This window comes from Chrysemys picta, chromosome 11, assembly GCF_011386835.1.
Source record: "Chrysemys picta bellii isolate R12L10 chromosome 11, ASM1138683v2, whole genome shotgun sequence".
Classification (NCBI taxonomy): domain Eukaryota; kingdom Metazoa; phylum Chordata; order Testudines; family Emydidae; genus Chrysemys; species Chrysemys picta.
In genome coordinates this window covers 78,014,589-78,033,634 of record NC_088801.1, presented here as the reverse complement: position 1 = coordinate 78,033,634, position 19,046 = coordinate 78,014,589, and the positions used below count along the sequence as shown (strand labels likewise).

The 19,046-nt window shown below is 45.5% G+C and overlaps 1 protein-coding gene across 3 annotated transcripts in view; it reads left to right on the top strand.

Annotated features, from left to right (window-relative positions):
- Positions 1-5: 5 nt before the first annotated feature.
- The window catches only part of POFUT2 (protein O-fucosyltransferase 2), a 33,850-nt gene continuing 14,809 nt past the window's right edge, over positions 6-19,046 (top strand). Inside the window, exons 1-5 of one of the 3 annotated variants that reach the window (XM_065561193.1) lie at positions 6-385; positions 3,657-3,811; positions 6,264-6,514; positions 11,467-11,611; positions 17,021-17,131. In XM_065561193.1, coding sequence (XP_065417265.1) covers positions 11,580-11,611; positions 17,021-17,131 — 143 coding nt within the window. In that variant the 5' untranslated portion in view covers positions 6-385; positions 3,657-3,811; positions 6,264-6,514; positions 11,467-11,579. Of the gene's footprint in view, positions 386-3,656; positions 3,812-4,809; positions 4,954-5,111; positions 5,372-6,263; positions 6,515-11,466; positions 11,612-17,020; positions 17,132-19,046 lie in introns of those variants that run through there. The other 2 variants (XM_024111877.3, XM_065561192.1) reach the window with 2 other exon arrangements.

Genomic DNA, 19,046 nt, shown 5'->3' with positions numbered 1-19,046 from the left:
AAGCAAAGTGCAGTTGTATATGTAACTTGTAACCAGCAATGGACTCCAATATCAAACCACACAAATGTATGTTGAAGTATCTACTGGAGCAGCTGAAAACTACAGTGCTTACTCCTTTATACTGCTGTCCTCCTCCCACCATATCCTTAGTGGGAAAGAGGGTAGAAAAATGGAATCTGAGTTTCAATTCATTCAATTGTTCAAATATAGTCATGTGTCCAATATCTGAAGTTGGCTTTGAAAAAGACTTAAGATGAGAAAGATGCTACCCAGAGAGTCTTCCTTCGAGGTTGATGTATACATATAAAAGTAACAGTGATTTAAATAATTATTTCATGCATGAGTTGCTGTAGAGCTCCACAAGCAATTTTCTTCTTGACCTCAGGTAAGTGTGTTAACTCATTTAGGGCCAAAATCTTTGCTTATTCAAAGTAAAAAGCACCTAGCATCTTTATCCATAAGTAGTCCCATTGACTTCAGTAGGACTATTTATGGAATAATGTCCTAGTTAACATGACTAAGGTATCGCAGTCTGGTCCTAATTTTGCGGGAAGTAGTACTGTTGCATCCACTTCTTTTGAATATTTATTTTTCACAGTTGTAAAATCTCTCCTACTAACTCGCACCTGGGAACATGTCTCTATCTGCATGTATCAAATCTTAGTTCTGGACACTCATGGACCCTCCTATGGAATAATGTGTTGCCCATTTGGACCCTGTTTAGAATAATATAACTGTCTTACACACAATGAGAAATCTTCTAAAAATATGGTGTACGTAACACACAGGGCTGTGTGTCTCATGAATAGTAGATCTCAGCTTTCTGGGCTGGACAAGCACGAAGGATTAACCATTGGGTGAGAAATACTTTGTTGGACTGGACAGTAACTTGTTAAGTACAGGCTATAGTTTGCATCTTATGCGGGTTTTTTTTTTTTTTTTTTTTAACCGGTATCCTTATGTTTCCAAGTCCTTTTACTTGCCTTTATTTTGAATCTTAATCTTAAACACTGTTAGGGTTTAATTTGGTGTCTTAGTGCCTTGTGCTAAGGAGCATGTTGAACTAAGATAAGTGGTGAACTGGGGTACACCGTGTCCATGGAGGCAGGGGATTGGTGTGCATTGCAGGTGTCCAGAAGATAAGTGCAACAAAGCAGGGTGTGTAAATTTGCTAGCCTACAGAGGGGAAGAGCAGAGCTCAGGGAGCCTGGAGCAGCTGTGTTGCCAGGCAACAGTGGCTAGGGAGAGTTTCCTCTGCTGGACCACAGACAGGGCCCCCTCCTGCTGTGAGGTAGTGATTCACCCCAGGCAGTTCGGGTAACCCTGAAAAGTGTCCGTGTACATTTCTCAAATAAAAGCCACTTGAACTGACCTTCCTTTACAGTTGGGCACTGAAAAACAGTTGTTCTCTGTAGGCTCTAGCTTCAAAAACATTCCACTTTTATTCCCCCTGAAACTAACATTTCTTTTAGTACTGTTGTTTATTCTGTGGTAAGCATGTGGAAGCCTCGTTCAGGAATGGGTTCCTCCTGTGCTAGGGGCTGGAGAAACACAGAGATGACATGGCCCCTGCCCTAAAGATCTTACAGAGAGCTCTGTGCAGGCACTGCAGTCTGCATGTACACGAGCAACTGGCAGGATCAGCATCTAAGGTCCAGTCTACACTGAGATTTGTATTGTCGGCATCCTTACAGCAAGAACCATGTTCAAACACAGTTCATTAGAAAGCTACTAATGCTGTTTCCGATCCATGGAGAGAGAATCTTGGGCCAAACTGCAAGTTGTTCCACGTGGGCACATCTCAGTGCCCGTGTAGATGTCAGTGGGCACAAGAGTCCTCGCGCATAGAACATTTTGCAGAATCAGTGCCTTTCAAAATAGTTTGGTTTTTTTAGGCTCTTTATTTATCCTACTTCATCAGTATTGTATTTGAATTAACGATGTTTCACAATCACTGAGTCTTTTACTCTTTATACAATAGGTAAGAAAAGTGTTAGCTCCCTCGGGCTTTTGCAGTCTATTTTGATTTACATGATAGACTCTTCGTCAATTAACAAATGAGCAGTCAACAGTACAGCAAACAATGGGATTAGTTCAATGGGTGAAAAATTGTATTACCTAGAGCAATGTAGATGAAAAGTGGTTTGAAGGCCAAGCAAGTGTGGCTTCATTTCCCTAGCCCTGATCTATACTACAAACTTACGTTGGTATAACTGCATCACCACAGCCCTGAGCCACGCAGTTATACCAACCAAACTCCCATGGGGCTGAAGGCTTCACCCCTCAACATAGTTACCACTTCTCATGGAGGGGGCTGATGGCAGAAACTCTCTGGTAGGCGTAGGTGGAAGCGTTACAGAGGTGCACTGAGTGTCGCCAAGCCCTTAGGCGGAGCCTTAAATTAAAAAAAAAAAATCACCCCCAAGATCAACAAAATGATCTTCTATGAGGGGCTTTACTTCATTTATTATTTTAAGAAAAATACAAAAACAATGCAATGGGCATGACGTTTAAACTAACATCATAGTCTTTCTTACTGATCGCAGGCCAAAGGAATGCAAACCTGCACATCCATTATTTTATAGTTTTAGCATTTTTTAAAAATGTGAACAGTCATATCCCCTTTTCCAGTCAGTCTGGCACTTTGAAAGTGCCATGGGTAAGGAATTGTTCTCAATAACCTCTGAGGTAGGACAAGAAACTGGGCTTAAATTGCAGCAAGGGAAGTTTAGGTTGGACATTAGGAAAAACTTCCTAACTGTCAGGATGGTTAAGCACTGGAATAAACTGCCTAGGGCAGTTGTGGAATCTCCATCATTTGAGGTTTTTAAGAGCAGGTTAGACAAACACCTGTCAGGGATGGTCTAGATAATTATGATGCTGAACCAGCAAGAGTTAAGCAACCGGCAGGCTATGTGACCTGAAAACAACCCGTAAGAATATTTTAGAAGAGTACTGAAATGGTAAACGGCCATTCCTTAGAGAGAGTTAACAAACTAGAGTTCTTGATAGAGAATCGGAAGTAGATACTAATTGTATTTGTCTGTGTGCCTACATCTTGTTAAAGTTTAACAATGTGATCTATTTAGCTTGTAGATGCTAAACTTCTGTTCCTGTCTAAAATATTTCATTACTATAGTCTATTGATTCAGAGATCAAAAAGGGATATTAACAATTAGATGGAACTTGTGGTGTAATATGTGTCTTTATTTCTCTTTGAAGTTTGTAGTAAACTACCTATGAACGTTTGAATGGTGAATAGCCTTATGCTAATTAATGCAACTAGTTATTGGTGTATGCCTAGGAAACAGAGATGTACTTCAAAGCAACAATGTACATTACCTATTCTTAGGGCCCTACCAAATTCACAGCCATGAAGAACATGTCACGGACCATGAAATCTGATTTCCCCTGTGAAATCTGACTATTGTAGGGGAAACCAGATTTCAGAGAGTTGGGCAGCCAGGGAGTGGCAGCTGCTGGCCGGGAGCCCATCTCTGAAGGCAGCAGCAGTGCAGAAAGTGAGGTGGCATGATATGTGGGGGTTGTCACTTCACTGGGGGCAGGGCTAGTCTTACAGGTGAGCGAGTGGGTGACCACCCAGGGCCGTGTGATCGGGGGGTGCTGTGGTTACTACTACTCTCTCTCTCTCCAAGACCCCTTTAACTCTCAAGTGCCACACTCCAGCTGCTAGTCCTGGAGGAACAGGACTTCCTCTGCATGGGCTGCTCCCGAGGCCAGGTCAGACTCTTGGAACCTACCCCAGCTGCAGGAAGCTACATGCTGCTGGCTGGGAGTCCAGCTCTGAAAGGTGAGTGTGTGGCATGGCATGGTATTGCCATCCTTATTTCTGCGTTGCTGCTGGCAGTGGCGCTGCCTTCAGAGCTGGGTGCCCAGCCAGCAGCTGCCTTCCGGCTGCCCAGCTTTGAAGGCAACAGCACAAAATAAGGGTGGCAATACCGTGATCCCTTACAATAGCCTTGCAGAACACCCCGCCCACTACGACCACATAAGTCTATCTAGGGTCTGGTCTATACTACCCGCCTGAATCGGCGGGTAGAAATCGACCTCTCGGGGATCGATTTATCGCGTCCCAACTGGACGCGACAATCGATCCCCGAATCGGCGCTCTAACTCCACCAGCGGAGGTGGTAGTAAGCGCCGCCGACAAAAAGCGGCAGAAGTCGATTTTGCCGCTGTCCTCACAACGGGGTAAGTCGGCTGCAATACGTCGAATTCAGCTACGCTATTCACGTAGCTGAATTTGCGTATCTTAAATCGACTCCCCGCTGTAGTGTAGATGTACCCTAGATGTCTTGAGGGATCCACAACCTTCGCACCAGGCAGGGAAGTCACCATGCAGTTCTCCTGGTCATCGCAAACCCAGCTATCTGTTTCTAATGATTGAATTCCCCATAACTATTTCCTGGCTGCTTCTAATAACAGGAGTTCTCTCCCCTGGAGAGGAATGGAACTCTTTCTACAGTAACTCTCTTTTCTTTTAAAATAAATGTTAGATTTAGTTAATAAGAATTGGCTATAAGCATGTATTGGGGTAAGATCTGAAATATTCATTGCCCTGGTGCATAATGGGTCTGATCTCTTGGGGCTGGTAGAACTTTATATATGGGGAATAGATTTTAAGTAACCCTCACTATATAGACTTGGGTGTCTGGGTGGGGGCCAAAGGCAGGATTGCTTAAAGGGAACGGTGTTTTGGCTCCTTGCTAACCAGTATAGTACTGGACAAGCTGTTTTGTTACTGCCTTGGGGAATCTAATGATGAGAACATACCACCCTTTCTGGGGATTGTCTGCCCTGTTCTTTGCAGTTGGTCCTGACTGAGTATTCTCAGTATAGCCCCTCCAGCGACCCGGGTCACATAATACAGAGCAGGGACTGGACCGGACCGATGGAAGAGCGGGGGAGCTCTGCCCACGCCGGGCTGCTGGGGTGCGGCAAACAGGCCCCGGCCTCCTCCCACCCCAAACACCGCCGCGACCCTGGCGAGCGCGTCCCGGGGCCAAAGCGGGCTGCGCGGGGCAGGGCGGCCCGTGTCCCCCGGACTGATCTGGGGGAGGCGGGACAGGAGTCCCGGGTGCTGTCACCGCTACCTGGGGCAAGGCAAAGGGGCCGCACAGCGCCGCGAACCGCCCCTCGGAGCGAGCCAGGCGCCGCATCCCGGATCCCGGCCCCGGACGTGCGCCTCCCACTGCCCGGAGATGGCGGCTCGGGGCCCGGGCCGCCTCCTGCTCCTGCTGGGCCTGGCCGCCGCGCTCTGCCCCCCGCGGGCCGCCCAGCCGCCCCCCGGCGCCTTCCAGGCCGGGCACGGCGCCGCCTCGCTCCCCGCCGCCGCCGCGGGCCGCCGCCGGTGAGGAGAGTGTGCGGGGCTGCCGGGCCGGGCGCCATCGCCGGGAGCCCCGGGGGCCTGGCGCGGAGCCCCGCCGCCGGTGAGGAGAGTGTGAGGCGCTGCCGGGCCGGGCCGGGAGCCCCCGGGGCCTGGCTGTGCCGCCCCGCCCCGGGCAGCGGGACCCTCCCCGGCGCGGCAGGCCGGGCCCCGGGGCGCCCCTGCGCTGGTCCCGCCGGGCGAGCCGCGGGCGCCTCCGCAGACAGGCCGCGCCCGGAGGATTGGGGAGCCCGTTTTCCTAAGGCGCGGCCGGGAGCGCCTGGCAGGGCCGGGGTGTGCTACAGCCCGGCATCAAAGCCATTTCCTAGGGCGAGAGCAAGGCTGGCTGGAGCAACGGGGAACAGTGTTAGTGTAACGGCACTTCAGGGGGGGCTCTGTGTATTTTGCCGCCCCAAGCATCATTGGCTGGGGAGAGCCGGCTTCCTGCCACCTCCGTTTTCACCCCGCCTGTCATCCCGCACACCTGGGCAGCCACTCTGGCCCCCAGTCTCTTTGCTGAGCAATCTCTGGGGGCAAATGCCCCCATGAATATTTCGCTTGATACTTGCGCACTTGCCTTGGCCATGACACCGCTTTGTGCCGTGCAGCTCTGATTCAGGTTTGTTAATGGCCTTCGATTCCTTGTCCCCTTACTGAGGTGAGCTGATGACATTTTGACTTTCTTTCTATCTGAGGCAGTGTATTGCAGCCTTCTACAGATATTGTCCAAACTACCCTTTCTTTTGCCCTGGAGGTAAGGAGTCATAAGAGAGAAATGGGGAGCTTAGTAAAGTGATTCCAAAATAGCCACAGATAAGTTCTCTCTGTAAATGCTTGAAGCCTCCCCAAAGTGATTCTAGTTTCTCACTCTCTCCAGGTATCTTTTGTATGATGTAAATCCTCCTGAAGGGTTCAATCTACGCAGAGATGTCTATATTCGTGTTGCCTCTCTTCTAAAGACCTTGCTGAAAAGTGAAGCTTGGGTATTGGTCCTGCCTCCTTGGGGACGTCTTTATCACTGGCAGAGTCCTGACATTCATCAGGTCCGAATCCCTTGGTCTGAGTTCTTTGATCTTCCAAGCCTCAATAAAAACATCCCTGTTATTGAGTATGAGCAGTTTCTTGCAGGTAAAGTACATTTATTCTACTACCTGTGAGGGGTTAATAAATCTTTGATGTGTTTCCTTCACAGGTTTTTCTGTTTATGAATGCATTAGAACAAGGTGTGTACGGTATTACTTTTTGTGCTACTCTAAAGAGGAGTTTTGAAATCTTTGCTGAATGATTGAGCAAGTTGTGTAAGTTTCCTCTCAGATGCTTATATTTGACAGTAGGAAAACGTACTTCTAACAAGTTACCATATGTCATTGCAAAGAAAGATCTGTTTCTAACCCAAAGAGCACTGTTAGTGTAACTGCACTTCAGGGGTGGCTCTATGTATTTTGCCGCCCCAAGCACGGCAGTCTGGCAGCCTTCAGCGGTGCGCCTGCGGGACGTCCGCTGGTAACGCGGATTCTGTGGTATGCCTGCGGGAGGTCTGCTGGTCCCGCGCCTTCGGCGTACCCGCCGCTGAAGCCGCGGGACCGGTGGACCTCCCACAGGCATGCTGCTGAAGGCTGCCTGACTGCCTCCCTCATAGCGACTGGCAGGCCGCCCCTTGCAGCTTGCCCCCCCAGGCACACGCTTGGAATGCTGGTGCCTGGAGCCGCCCCTGCATCCTCAAGCTAGTCACCATGAAACTAATCTGAGAAATGAGAAGCAAATTTGAATTAAACAGGAGTACCTGTGTTATATAGAGTATAGGGCCAAGGAAGGCCGGAGAGAAGAAAACTGACAATCTTGTTATCGCCTCATTCAGAAGTGGTGACTTTCAACAGGCACAGTATGTTCAGAACCTGATTTTCCTCTCTTTCTAAAATGTAACTACAGAGAAGCTCATATGACCAAAACAGGTCATTGTGTGTGTTTGAGTCTGTTCTAATTTACACAGGGGAGCAGAACTATGGCCAGGTAGGTGATTTGGGATGAAGGGAGCACAAAGGGGTGCTGTGTGCCCCTGCCCGAGCTATTTGTAAAACATGAAAATATCTTGTGCTTTCATTCACTTTGAGTGAAATTGACTCCATCTGCCTAAATCCCAGGTAATCCTGTTCTGTGTGGAGGGGTTGGTGCAATTCACGCTCTCTTCCCAACTCAGGTTCAGTGTGTTATGCTGCTGAACAAGCCCTCCATTCCGCAGGGGGGAATTTCACCCTTGAAGGTGAAGGGTCTTGGTCTTTCCAAGTGGCATAGTAGAGTTTTGTTTGTTTTGTTTCTATCATCATCATTATTAAGGATGGCTTTCTAAGATATACTGGAATAAACATATTTTCATTTCAGTCCGGTAGGTGTGCTTTGGTTGACACGGTGATGGGAAGTGTTAAAGCTTGAGAGTTTGGGCCAGAGTGAAAAGAACGAGGAGTACTTGTGGCACCTTAGAGACTAACAGATTTATTTGGGCATAAACTTTCATGGGCTAAAACCCACTTCATCAGATGCATGGAGTGGAAAATACAGTAGGAAGATGTATATATAGAAAGATACACACACACACACACACACACACACACACACACACTGAGAGAGAGAGAACATGAAAATGGGGGTCGCCTTACTAACTCTAATGAGACAAATCAATTAAAGTGGGCTATTATCAGCAGGAGAAAAAAAACTTTTGTAGTGATAATCAGGATGGCCCATTTCAAACAGTTGACAAGGTGTGAGTAACAGTGGGGGGGGGGGAATTAGCATGGGGAAATAGTTTTTAGTTTGTGTAATGACCCATCCACTCCCAATCTTTATTCAAGCCTAATTTAATGGTGTCCAGTTTGCAAATTAATTCCAGTTCTGCAGTTTCTCATTGGAGTCTGTTTTTGTAGTTTTTTTTGTTGGAGAATTGTGACTTTTAGGTCTGTAATTGAGTGTCCAGGGAGGTTGAAGTGTTCTCCGACTGATTTTTGAATGTTATAATTCTTGACGTCTGATTTGTGTCCATTTATTATTTTGCGTAGAGACTGTCTGGTTTGGCCAATGTACATGGCAGAGGGGCATTGCTGGCACATGATGGCATATATCACATTGGTAGATGTGCAGGTGAACGAGCCCCTGATGGTGTGGCTGATGTGATTAGGTCCTATGATGGTGTCCCTTGAATAGATATGTGGACAGAGTTGGCAATGGGGTTTGTTGCAAGGATAGGTTCCTGGGTTAGTGTTTTTGTTGTGTGGTGTGTGGTTGCTGGTGAGTATTTGCTTCAGGCTGGGGGGCTGTCTGTAAGCGAGGACTGGCCTAGGGTGACCACATGTCCCGATTTTATAGGGACAGTCTCGATTTTTGGGTCTTTTTCTTATATAGGCTTCTATTACCCCCACCCCCGTCCCGATTTTTCACATTTGCTGTCTGGTCACCCTAGACTGGCCTGTCTCCCAAGGTCTGTGAGAGTGAGGGATCGTTCTTCGGGATAGGTTGTAGATCCTTGATGACGCGCTGGAGAGGTTTTAGTTGGGGGCTGAAGGTGACAGCTAGTGGCATTCTGTTACTTTCTTTGTTGGCCCTGTCGTGTAGTAGGTGACTTCTGGGTACTCTTCTGGCTCTGTCAATCTGTTTCTTCACTTCAGCAGGTGGGTCTTGTAGTTTTAAGAATGCTTGATAGAGATCTTGTAGGTGTTTGTCTGTGTCTGAGGGATTGGAGCAAATGTGGTTGTGTCTTAGAGCTTGGTTGTAAACAATGGATCGTGTGATGTGGTCTGGATGGAAGCTGGAGGCATATAGGTAAGTATAGCGGTCAGTAGCTTTCCAGTACAGGGTGGTGGTTATGTAATCATCGCTTATTAGCACTGTAGTGTCCAGGAAGTGGATCTCTTGTGTGGACTGGTCCAGGCTGAGGTTGATGGTGGGATGGAAATGGTTGAAATCCTGGTGGAATTCCTCAAGGGCTTCTTTTCCATGGGTCCAGATGATGAAGATGTCATCAATGTAGCGCAAGTAGAGTAGGGGCGTTAGGGGACGAGAGCTGAGGAAGCGTTGTTCTAAGTCAGCCATAAAAATGTTGGCATACTATGGGGCCATGCGGGTACCCATAGCAGTGCCGCTGACTTGAAGGTATACATGTTCCCAAATGTGACATAGTTGTGGGTGAGGACAAAGTTCAGCCACCAGGTGCAGTGACTGTTGTAGGGTCAGAGTGAACGCGATAGATGAAGTTAGGGGTGATGATACCGAGGCAAAAGTGTAATAACTTTATGCTATAATGAAGCTGATTGGACTCTTCCTTCATGTAGGCATTACCTGAATAAAACCACTCAGGAGGCTTTCTCCACTGTGGCACACAGCGTACAATAGCTCCTCAGTCCCAACACATAACTTGCCTTTGAATTTTTGTGCTATTTTCTAGACATGTGTTATTTTAATGTGATTTCAGTAAAAGTCACACTGTTCATTGGTTTTAATTTTTGTGTTTTACCTTCATTGCTTGTGATTTTTTTTTTTTTTTGGTCACTTCTTTGGAAATGTCTTTCCCTACTGTCGCTATCTTTATGCAGTTGAGAGGAAAAAAGTATGCTCTTTCTTGTTCAAAACAAGTCCGCTCCATCATTGTCATGACACTCGTAGGTATTGGGTCTTGTTTTGTGCTCACTCTGCTGCCTTTTCAGTAAAGCTAAATAAGGTACAGCAATAAATCATTGTAAGTAGATATGAAAATGTCCTATTAGATCTAGTTGATGCCTTTTCAAGGGCAGAGGACAGTTGTCTGTCCCCTTCTGGATTCTAAGTGTCTATATAATTAACAAACCCACCACAAGTGCTGATGAATTGCCTTTTGGCTGAGTTCAGTCTTACTGACAATCTACCCTCCACGAAGTTATAACAATTTCAAGGAAGGTCAAATTTCAGGCCTGGCAAAATTCAGTGTCTTATAAAAATATTTGACTTAATGACTGTAAGTACGTGAAGAGATGTTAATGAACATGTATAATGCCAGGTATGAAATAGGATCCTCACCCTCCGTGCCCAAGCCTAAATAGTTTTAAATATTTTTTTAAAATGCTGTAGTAAAAGCAATTACAGACTGACTTTATCACATTGGTTTGAAAAAACAAGACCACTCTTTAACTGTAAAAGCCCAGAAGACATCTGAAAGATTAAACTTTAATTGTTTTACACTCCTAATTAAAACATAGCCAAATTTCCCTGAACTTCGTAGTACAACATAATAGCCCTTAGGACTTTAAACACGTGAAAATGGCAGGGCTGGCAATTTTCTTATATTTAAAGAGTGATCAGGACTCAGACTCCAGACTTTGGCATGAGAAGACAAGGGCTTGTGGGGCGTGGGTGGAGAAGGAGAGAGAAAAATATTAAAGATAAGAGCAAAGGGATGGAAGAGGCCAACTCTGAAAATGTTCATATTTTATAATAAAGCTTTAGGAAAAAATAAGCCTGTTGACCTGGTAGCAGCTGTACTTACTCCTAGTACAGTACTAGAGCCCATCCAGTGCCTGTGGAAGCTAAAGGAGAGATTCTTATTGACTTCAGGGAGAGTTGGACAAGGCCCCTTCTGAGAAAACTCACTGAGCTGGCCTTTGGGAGCAGCCCTGTTGCAAACAGCATGGCCAGCCTGCGCTCAGTTCTCACATGCATGCTCTGAAGACCATCTCTTAGGTGAATGACATGCCGGTCTTCTTCTGAGAGTCCCATTGTGCTTGTTTTTAAAAAAAAATATGGATGCACAGAAGAGACTTTGTGGCCAGTTCATCCCTAGAGTAAATCCATTTTCCTCAGCGGAGTTACAACAAAGATGAATTTGGCCCTCCATAGTCAAGGTTGTATGGAGACTGTCAGTGTAAGTTATATTTTCTACCCACACCCACACTCCTAAATGTTGATGGGAAAGGGCAATTTGTGTGAAAGCTTGTGTGGCTAAAGTAGATTAGGAAGAAGACTTTTTACCTGAGAACTTGGAAACTGGAAGCAATGCTGCTATATACGTAAATCAAGTACACTTACATGCTGATAGTTACTTCTCTTTGCTTCCTATTCAGAGTCAGGTGGACCCTTTATAGACCAGGTATATGTCCTACAAAGCTATGCAGAAGGATGGAAAGAAGGAACTTGGGAAGAGAAAATAGATGAGAGGCCATGCATTGATCAGCTCATGTACTCAAAAGACAAACATGAATACTACAGGTAACATTTTACAAGATATGTGACTCCTTCATTTTCCCATTTAGTTCAGTCAATGAGACATTGGCTTCCTTCCACATGCAGTCTGGTTTGTTTATTGAACTGGCTCATGAGTATCTGGGTGCTTGAGGCTGATTTTGCTACATTTTTAAAGAGCTGTTGTTTTGGTTAGGGGAAGGGATGGTAGGAGACAGCATAAAGTAGTACAATAGTAGTAGCAGGGTGAAAATTTATATTTCCTACAGGTTTTGTAAGGACACCTAGGAAAATCAGTACAGCAGTCTTCTTACTGCTGCCACATTAGTTGATTGTGGTTTTTCTTTCCCCTGCTTTTCAGGGGGAAAACACTTTGAACAGGTGAGGCTGACCCTGGAAAAGGCACTTTGGAAATATATTTTTCTAGCACAGTTCTTGATTGAAAGCAATGTGTTATTGCTTTTGACACCCTCTAGAAGAATCTCAAGGGGCAAGGTCTGTGCTCAGTTGTTTAATTCTGTTTTGGGTTTTGTTTTTTTTCTCTCCCAAGGAGTTCAGTCACAAATTTAATTAACACATTTGTTTTTTTCATGAGCATCATCAGCATGGAAGCATGTCCTCTGAAATGATGGCTGAAGCATGAAGGGGCATACAAATGTTTAGCATATCTGGCACATAAATACCTTGCAACGCCGGCTACAAAAGTGCTGTGCGAATGCCTGTTCTCACTTTCAGGTGACGTAAATAAGAAGCAGGCAGCAGTATCTCCCACAAATGTAAACAAACTTGTTCAGCCAATCGCTAAGATAAACAAGAAGTAGGATTGAGTGGACTTCTAGGCTCTAAAGTTTTACATTGTTTTGTTTTTGAGTGCAGTTATGTAACAAAAAATTTACATTCGTAAGTTGCACTTTCACGACAAAGAGATTGCACTACAATACTTGTATGAGGTGAATTGAAAAATACTTTATTTTATCATTTTTACAGTGCAAATATTTATAATAAACAATAATATAAAGTGAGCACTGTACACTTTGTATTTTGTGTTGTAATAGAAATCAATATATTTGAAAATGTAGAAAAACATAAAATTTTTATAAATTTCAATTGGTATTCTATGATTTAACAGTGAGATTAATCGCGATTAATTTTTTTGAGTTAATCGCATGAGTTAACTGCGATGCACTATCACTATTTGTCATATTTTCAGTATGAGCTATTTGTCCCTCTGGATTATATCAAGTATATATTGTGACATCTGTATATGACAAACAGTACTTTTGATTACAAACTCCAAGCAAGATGGGATCTCTATGTTTCTGTCAAATTCTGTAAAAAGTTCTAGTTGTGCAATTCCTGGATTGTTTTCCTGTCATATATTTCAGATCTCATTAATTAAGAATCTGTTTTTATCGTTAAACCTGATTTCTGCTTATAACAAGTAAAGTCCTGGAGGGTTCTCATAGTCCTGAAGCATCACTATGACACCAGTTGTCATCAGCCTAGATGCTCCTGGAGAAGTTAAGATTCAGGAGTTGAGAGAGAACACCTTATTCCCTCTGAGAGTCTAGTCACTAGGAAAGGTAGCTGTGCAGTTAAACTTGGACCACAGCTCATAATAAAGGAGCTTACAGATAAAAGGCGATCTAGGTTGTCAGGAGGAAGGCCTCTCCATTGTCCCCAGAAAACACAGGAAGTCTACTAGGACAGACCTGAAATCAAGCCCTTTACTGTACGCTCATTTTCTTGTGTATACTATGCCTGTTATGTGAGTAGCAGGTATCCAGCCCTGCGGCCTAGAGATGAGCACCTGAGTCTATTTTCCTTTGGCTCTGTGTGGTACATAATAACCTGCAAGTGTCTCTTTCAGTGACAGCAGAGGTGCCTCTGGTGGTTTGTGTGGGGGAGGGGTGCTAGGACTGCAATCTGAACTGGGGGCTTCCCCAACTCCTTGTTACAAAACTAGATTGAAACCTGAAAAAAATGAGTTATGGAAACTTCCACCCGTTAGCTACCACTCTCTTACTTTGGTGGCTTTTTGAGATGCCGAGTCACTGGTCATTGGAATGAGCTGCACTCAGTACTGCCCGTCAGCCAACTTGCAAACAAAAGGCCTTGTGCTAGTCATTGAGCCATCCTCTGCCACTGCCATAGTCACAAAAGAACCGCTGCATATGATTATTGTTTAGAAATCAGTCTAGACTGTGAACAGAATAACATGATGGAATGCAACTGAGTTAAGTCCAAAGCAGAATGTGCAGAGTTACAAAGTGATCTCATAGGCAGATGAAATTAAATGCTGATAAATGCAAAGCAATACACATTGAAAAACATAATCCCAACTCTACCTACAAAATGATGGGGTCTAAATTAGCTGTTACCACTCAGGAAAGAGATCTTCCATATTTGCAGAGAAGGTTAAAGGACTAGAGACCCAAGTATCAATCCTGCATTGCATCAGAGAAAATGAAGATTTTTCTGGATAGAAGTCAGCGTTTGGTACTGCAAGCACAGCGTGCTGAAGAATCAGAGAGGGGAGTGCAGAACGGGGAAGAAAATTGGCAGCATGTGACCTCCAGAAGAAGAAAGGTGAGAACCCATGTACCCCCAATGCAGATTGAGCTAAGCAACAGTTTTCAGGCTCTCTGCACAGGTACTATGTCAGAGAATGGTTTGGAAGAGTCATCAGAGGGAAGGGATCAGGAGGGGACCCCATCGGCAGGAAGGCATGGGATGCATTTTCCTAGGGATGGGGGTTCCACGACCGTCAATCCTAAGAGGAGGAGATGGGTGGTGGTGGTCGGGAACTCACTCCTAAGGGGGATGGAGTCATCCATCTGTTATCCATACCGCGAAACTTGAGAAGTGTGCTGCTTGCCTGGAGCTAGAATTCAGGATGTGACGGAGTGTCTGCCAAGACTGATAAAGCCCCCAGACCACTACCCCTTCCTACTTCTCCACATGGGCACCAATGATACTGCCCAGAATGACCTTGAGTGGGTCACTGCACACTATGTGGCTCTGGGAAGAATGATAAAGGAGTTTGAGGTGCAAGTCGTGTTCTCATCCATCCTCCCTGTTGAAGGAAAAGGCCCAGGTAGGGACCATCGCATTGTGGAGGTAAATGTGTGGTTGCGCAGGTGGTGTCGGAGAGAGCGCTTTGGATTCTTCGACCATGGGATGTTGTTCCAGGAAGAAGGATTGCTAGGAAGAGATGGAATCCATCTAACGAAGAGAGGGAAGAGCATCTTCGCAGGCAGGCTTGCTAACCTAGTGAGGAGGGCTTTAAACTAGGTTCGCTGGGGGATGGTGACCTAAGCCCGGAGGTAAGTGGGGAAGTGGGATCACCCTGACATCTGCTGGGAGAGCAATACAGCAGTGCACAGACAATCCAGGAAGTTTTTGGAGAGTGTTGAGGACAACTTCCTGATGCAAGTGCTGGAGAAACCAACTAGGGGCCGTGCTCCTCTTGACCTGCTACTCACAAACAGGGAAGAATTAGTAGGGGAAGCAAAAGTGGATGGGAACCTAGGAGGCAGTGACCATGAGATGGTCGAGTTCAGGATCCTGACAAAAGGAAGAAAAGAGAGCAGCAGAATATGGACTCTGGACTTCAGAAAAGCAGAACTGATGGGCAGGATCCCCTAGGAGGCCAATATGAAGGGGAAAGGAGTCCAGGAGAGCTGGCTGTATTTTAAAGAAGTCTTATTGAGGTTGCAGGAACAAACCATCCCGATGTGCAGAAAGAATAGCAAATATGGCAGGTGACCAGCTTGGCTTAACAGCGAAATCTTGGGGGGTTGTGCCTATAGCCACCCCAACATTTGGTTCAATCCCCCTGCAGCAGCCGTCACTTTCCGGCTGCCCACCTCTGAAGGCAGAGTGGAGAGAGCAGCAGCAGCTGCTGGCTGGGCTTCCAGCTCGGAAGGTGGCAGCACTAGCAACAGTACAGGAGTAAGGCCAGGCAGGGGGGCTGGGGGGCTTGAGAACAGTGCTTGGCCTGTGTCTATGCCTGCCAGGGCATGCTGCCCATGGCACGTGGAGAGTCTGGGGCTCACCACAGCTGCCCAAACTGACCCTCTCCAGCCTGGGCCCCTGGGCCCCGCCTCTGTGATTACTGCTTCCCCCTCCCTACTGGCTGCGAGCAATCGAAGGGCGGCAGGGAGCTCAGGAGCAGCCGCAGCTCTGGCCGGTGACTGGGGGTGGAGGAGGAGGGTGGCCGGAACTTACCTGAGGAGGCGCAGCGGGTGGGGCCACAAAGAGGGGCAGGGTCTCGTGTGCACCTCCCCGATTTTCTGTCTAGCCCACCTCAGCCCCCGGGCTGGGAAGAGGCTGGCGCCGCCTCTGTTAGGAACAATTAGGAAAAGCATAGATAGTAAGACAGAAAATATCATCATGCCGCTATATAAACCCATAGTACTCCCATATCTTGAATACTGTGTGCAGTTTGGTCTCCCCATCTCTAGGAAGATGTATATTAACTACAGAGAAGGGTAATAAAAATGATTAAGGGTATGAACAGCTTCCATATGAAGAGAGAGTAAAAAGACTGGGACTTTTCTGCTTGGAAAAGAGACAGCTAATGGGGGGGCTATGATAGTGGTCCATAAAATCATGACTGGTGTGGAAAAGGTGAAAAGGAAGTGATATTTACCCCTTCACATAACACAAGAACCAGGATGAAATGAATAGGCAGCAGGTTTAAAATGAAATGAAGTACTTCACACAACGCACAGTCAACCTGTGGAACTTGTTGCCAGAGGATGTTGTGAAGGGCAAAACTATAACTGGGTTCAAAAAAGAATTAGATAAGTTCATGGGGCATAGGTCCATCAATGGCTATTAACCAAAATGGTCAGGGATGCAACTCCATGTGCTGCGTGCCCCTGAACCTCTGACTGCCAGATGCTGGGTCTGAACAATGGAATAAATAAAATAAAATAAATAAAATAAATAAATAATGGAATGGATCACTTGATAATTTCCCTGGTCTGTTCATTCCCTTTGAAGCATCTGGCATTGGCCACAGATGGAAGAGATGGACCACTTGGCTGTTCTTATGTTCTAATGAGTTAGAAATGCTTTTGTTTAGTTTGTTGGAGAAATTACCAACTTACTTTCATATAAAACCTGGTAACTTTAGCTCTACAAGTAATTACTTTTGATCAGGAAAAAAGTTGTTCCATTTTTTCACTTGATTTTTTTTTAACCCCAATAATAACAAAATATACTCTGAAAATCAAGAGATCTAAAGCAATCATTATTGCATATGTATTATAAAGATATTTTATTTTTTTAAGGAGTACATGTCCATTTTTGTTGAGACCAAAGACTGTTTTTTCCTCTAGGATGTGCTGCTAACTAATCTTACTGTACCCAGCAAATTCATCTTAAAATGGAGATCTATTAATTGGAGACTTTTTTACTGTCTTACAGGGGATGGTTCTGGGGTTATGAGGAAACACGGGGCCTAAATGTCTCTTGTCTGTCTGTCCAAGGATCAGCCTCTATCATAGCTCCTGTTCTTTTGAAAAACACTTCAGCACGGTGAGTTGCCTCTATGTTGTTTTTGTGTGTGTTCGAAAACCTGTCTCCACACTAGGAGAAAGGTGGCAACAGCTTCTGGCATGTTACACTATGATGGGATCTCCTCACTGGAGAAGTATAGTTCATTAGAAGTGTTATAAAATGTCTGGCATCAGACAGGAGGATGAGGTAGAGGAGGCTTTCTTCGGACAATTAACAGAAGTTTCCACATCGCAGGCCCTGGTTCTCATGGGGGACTTCAATCACCTGACATCTGCTGGAAGAGCAATACAGCAGTGCACAGGAAGTTTTTTGATAGTGTTGGGGACAACTTCCTGGTGCAAGTGCTGGAGGAACCAACTAGGAGCCATGCTCCTCTTGACCTGCTACTCACAAACAGGGAAGAATTAGTAGGGGAAGCAAAAGTGGATGGGAACCTAGGAGGCAGTGACCATGAGATGGTCGAGTTCAGCATCCTGACAAAAGGAAGAAAGGAGAGCAGCAGAATATGGACCCTGGACTTCAGAAAAGCAAAACTGATGGGCAGGATCCCCTAGGAGGCCAATATGAGGGGGAAAGAAGTGCAGGAGAGCTGGCTGTATTTTAAAGAAGTCTTATTGAGGGCTCAGGAACAAACCATCCCAATTTGCAGAAAGAATAGCAAATATGGCAGGCGACCAGCCTGGCTTAACAGAGAAATCTTCAGGAAGCGTAAACACAAAAAGGAAGCTTACAAGAAGTGGAAACTTGGACAGACAACTAGGGAGGAGTATAAAAATATTGCTTGAGCATGCCGGGGTGTAATCAGGAAGGCCAAAGCACAATTGAAGTTGCAGCTAGCAAGGGATGTGAAGGGTAACAAGAAGGGTTTCTACAGGTATGTTAGCAACAAGAAAAAGGTCAGGGAAAGTGTGGGACCCTTACTGAATAGGGGAGGCAACCTAATGAGAGATGATGTGGAAATAGCTGAAGTACTCAATGCTTTTTTAGGTCTCGGCCTTCACAGACAAGGTCAGCTCCCAGACTGCTGCACTGAGCAGTACAATATGGGGAGGAGGTGAGCAGCCCTCAGTGGTGAAAGAACAGGTTAACAACTATTTAGAAAATCTGGACATACACAAGTCCATGGGGCTGGATGCAATGCTTCCGAGGGTGCTGAAGGAGTTGGCTGATGTGATTGGCTGATTGGGAGTTGGCCAAATGGTGATTGGGGGAGGTCCCACATGATTGGAAAAAGGCAAATATAGTGCCCATCTTTAAAAAAGGAAAAAAAGAATCTGGGGAACTACAGACCTGTCAGCCTCATCTCAGTCCCTGGAAAAATCATGGAGCAGGTCCCCAAGGACTCCATCTTGAAGCACTTGGAGGAGAGGAAGGTGGTCCGGAACAGTCAGCATGGATTCACCAAGGGCAAGTCATGCCTGACCAACCTGATTGCCTTCTATGATGAGATAACTGGCTCTGTGGATATGGGGAAAGCAGTGGATGTGTTATTCCTTGACTTTAGCAGTTTATTTTAAATCACTTTTGGGCTGATACAAAACTTGGTCAATTTAAGCTAAAACAGAACCTTACCATAAGTTTATGAACACGTTAAAATATATATAATTGTGGCCCCGTGTGTTTCTGCAGTCATGGATTTTGTCACAGACACTACCAATTTGCCACAGAATTCTTCCCAGAATCTCAGCTTTTGTTTAAAAACTGAAATTAAATATCTGCCTCTTATGGTTCAGAAGACAACCTTTCAAACGTAAGCCAAGCAGAAATGATGCTGTGTTCTCTTCCTGAGTTTGTCGAAGGCCTAAAACAAAGACTGTCAGGGATGTGAACTGCTCAACTGGATTTTAACTTTGATACCTAATGACTCAAATTTAAAAGTTAAGATAAACTATTTACCTGCTTATCATTTTAGTAGAAAAATCCCACTCAGTGG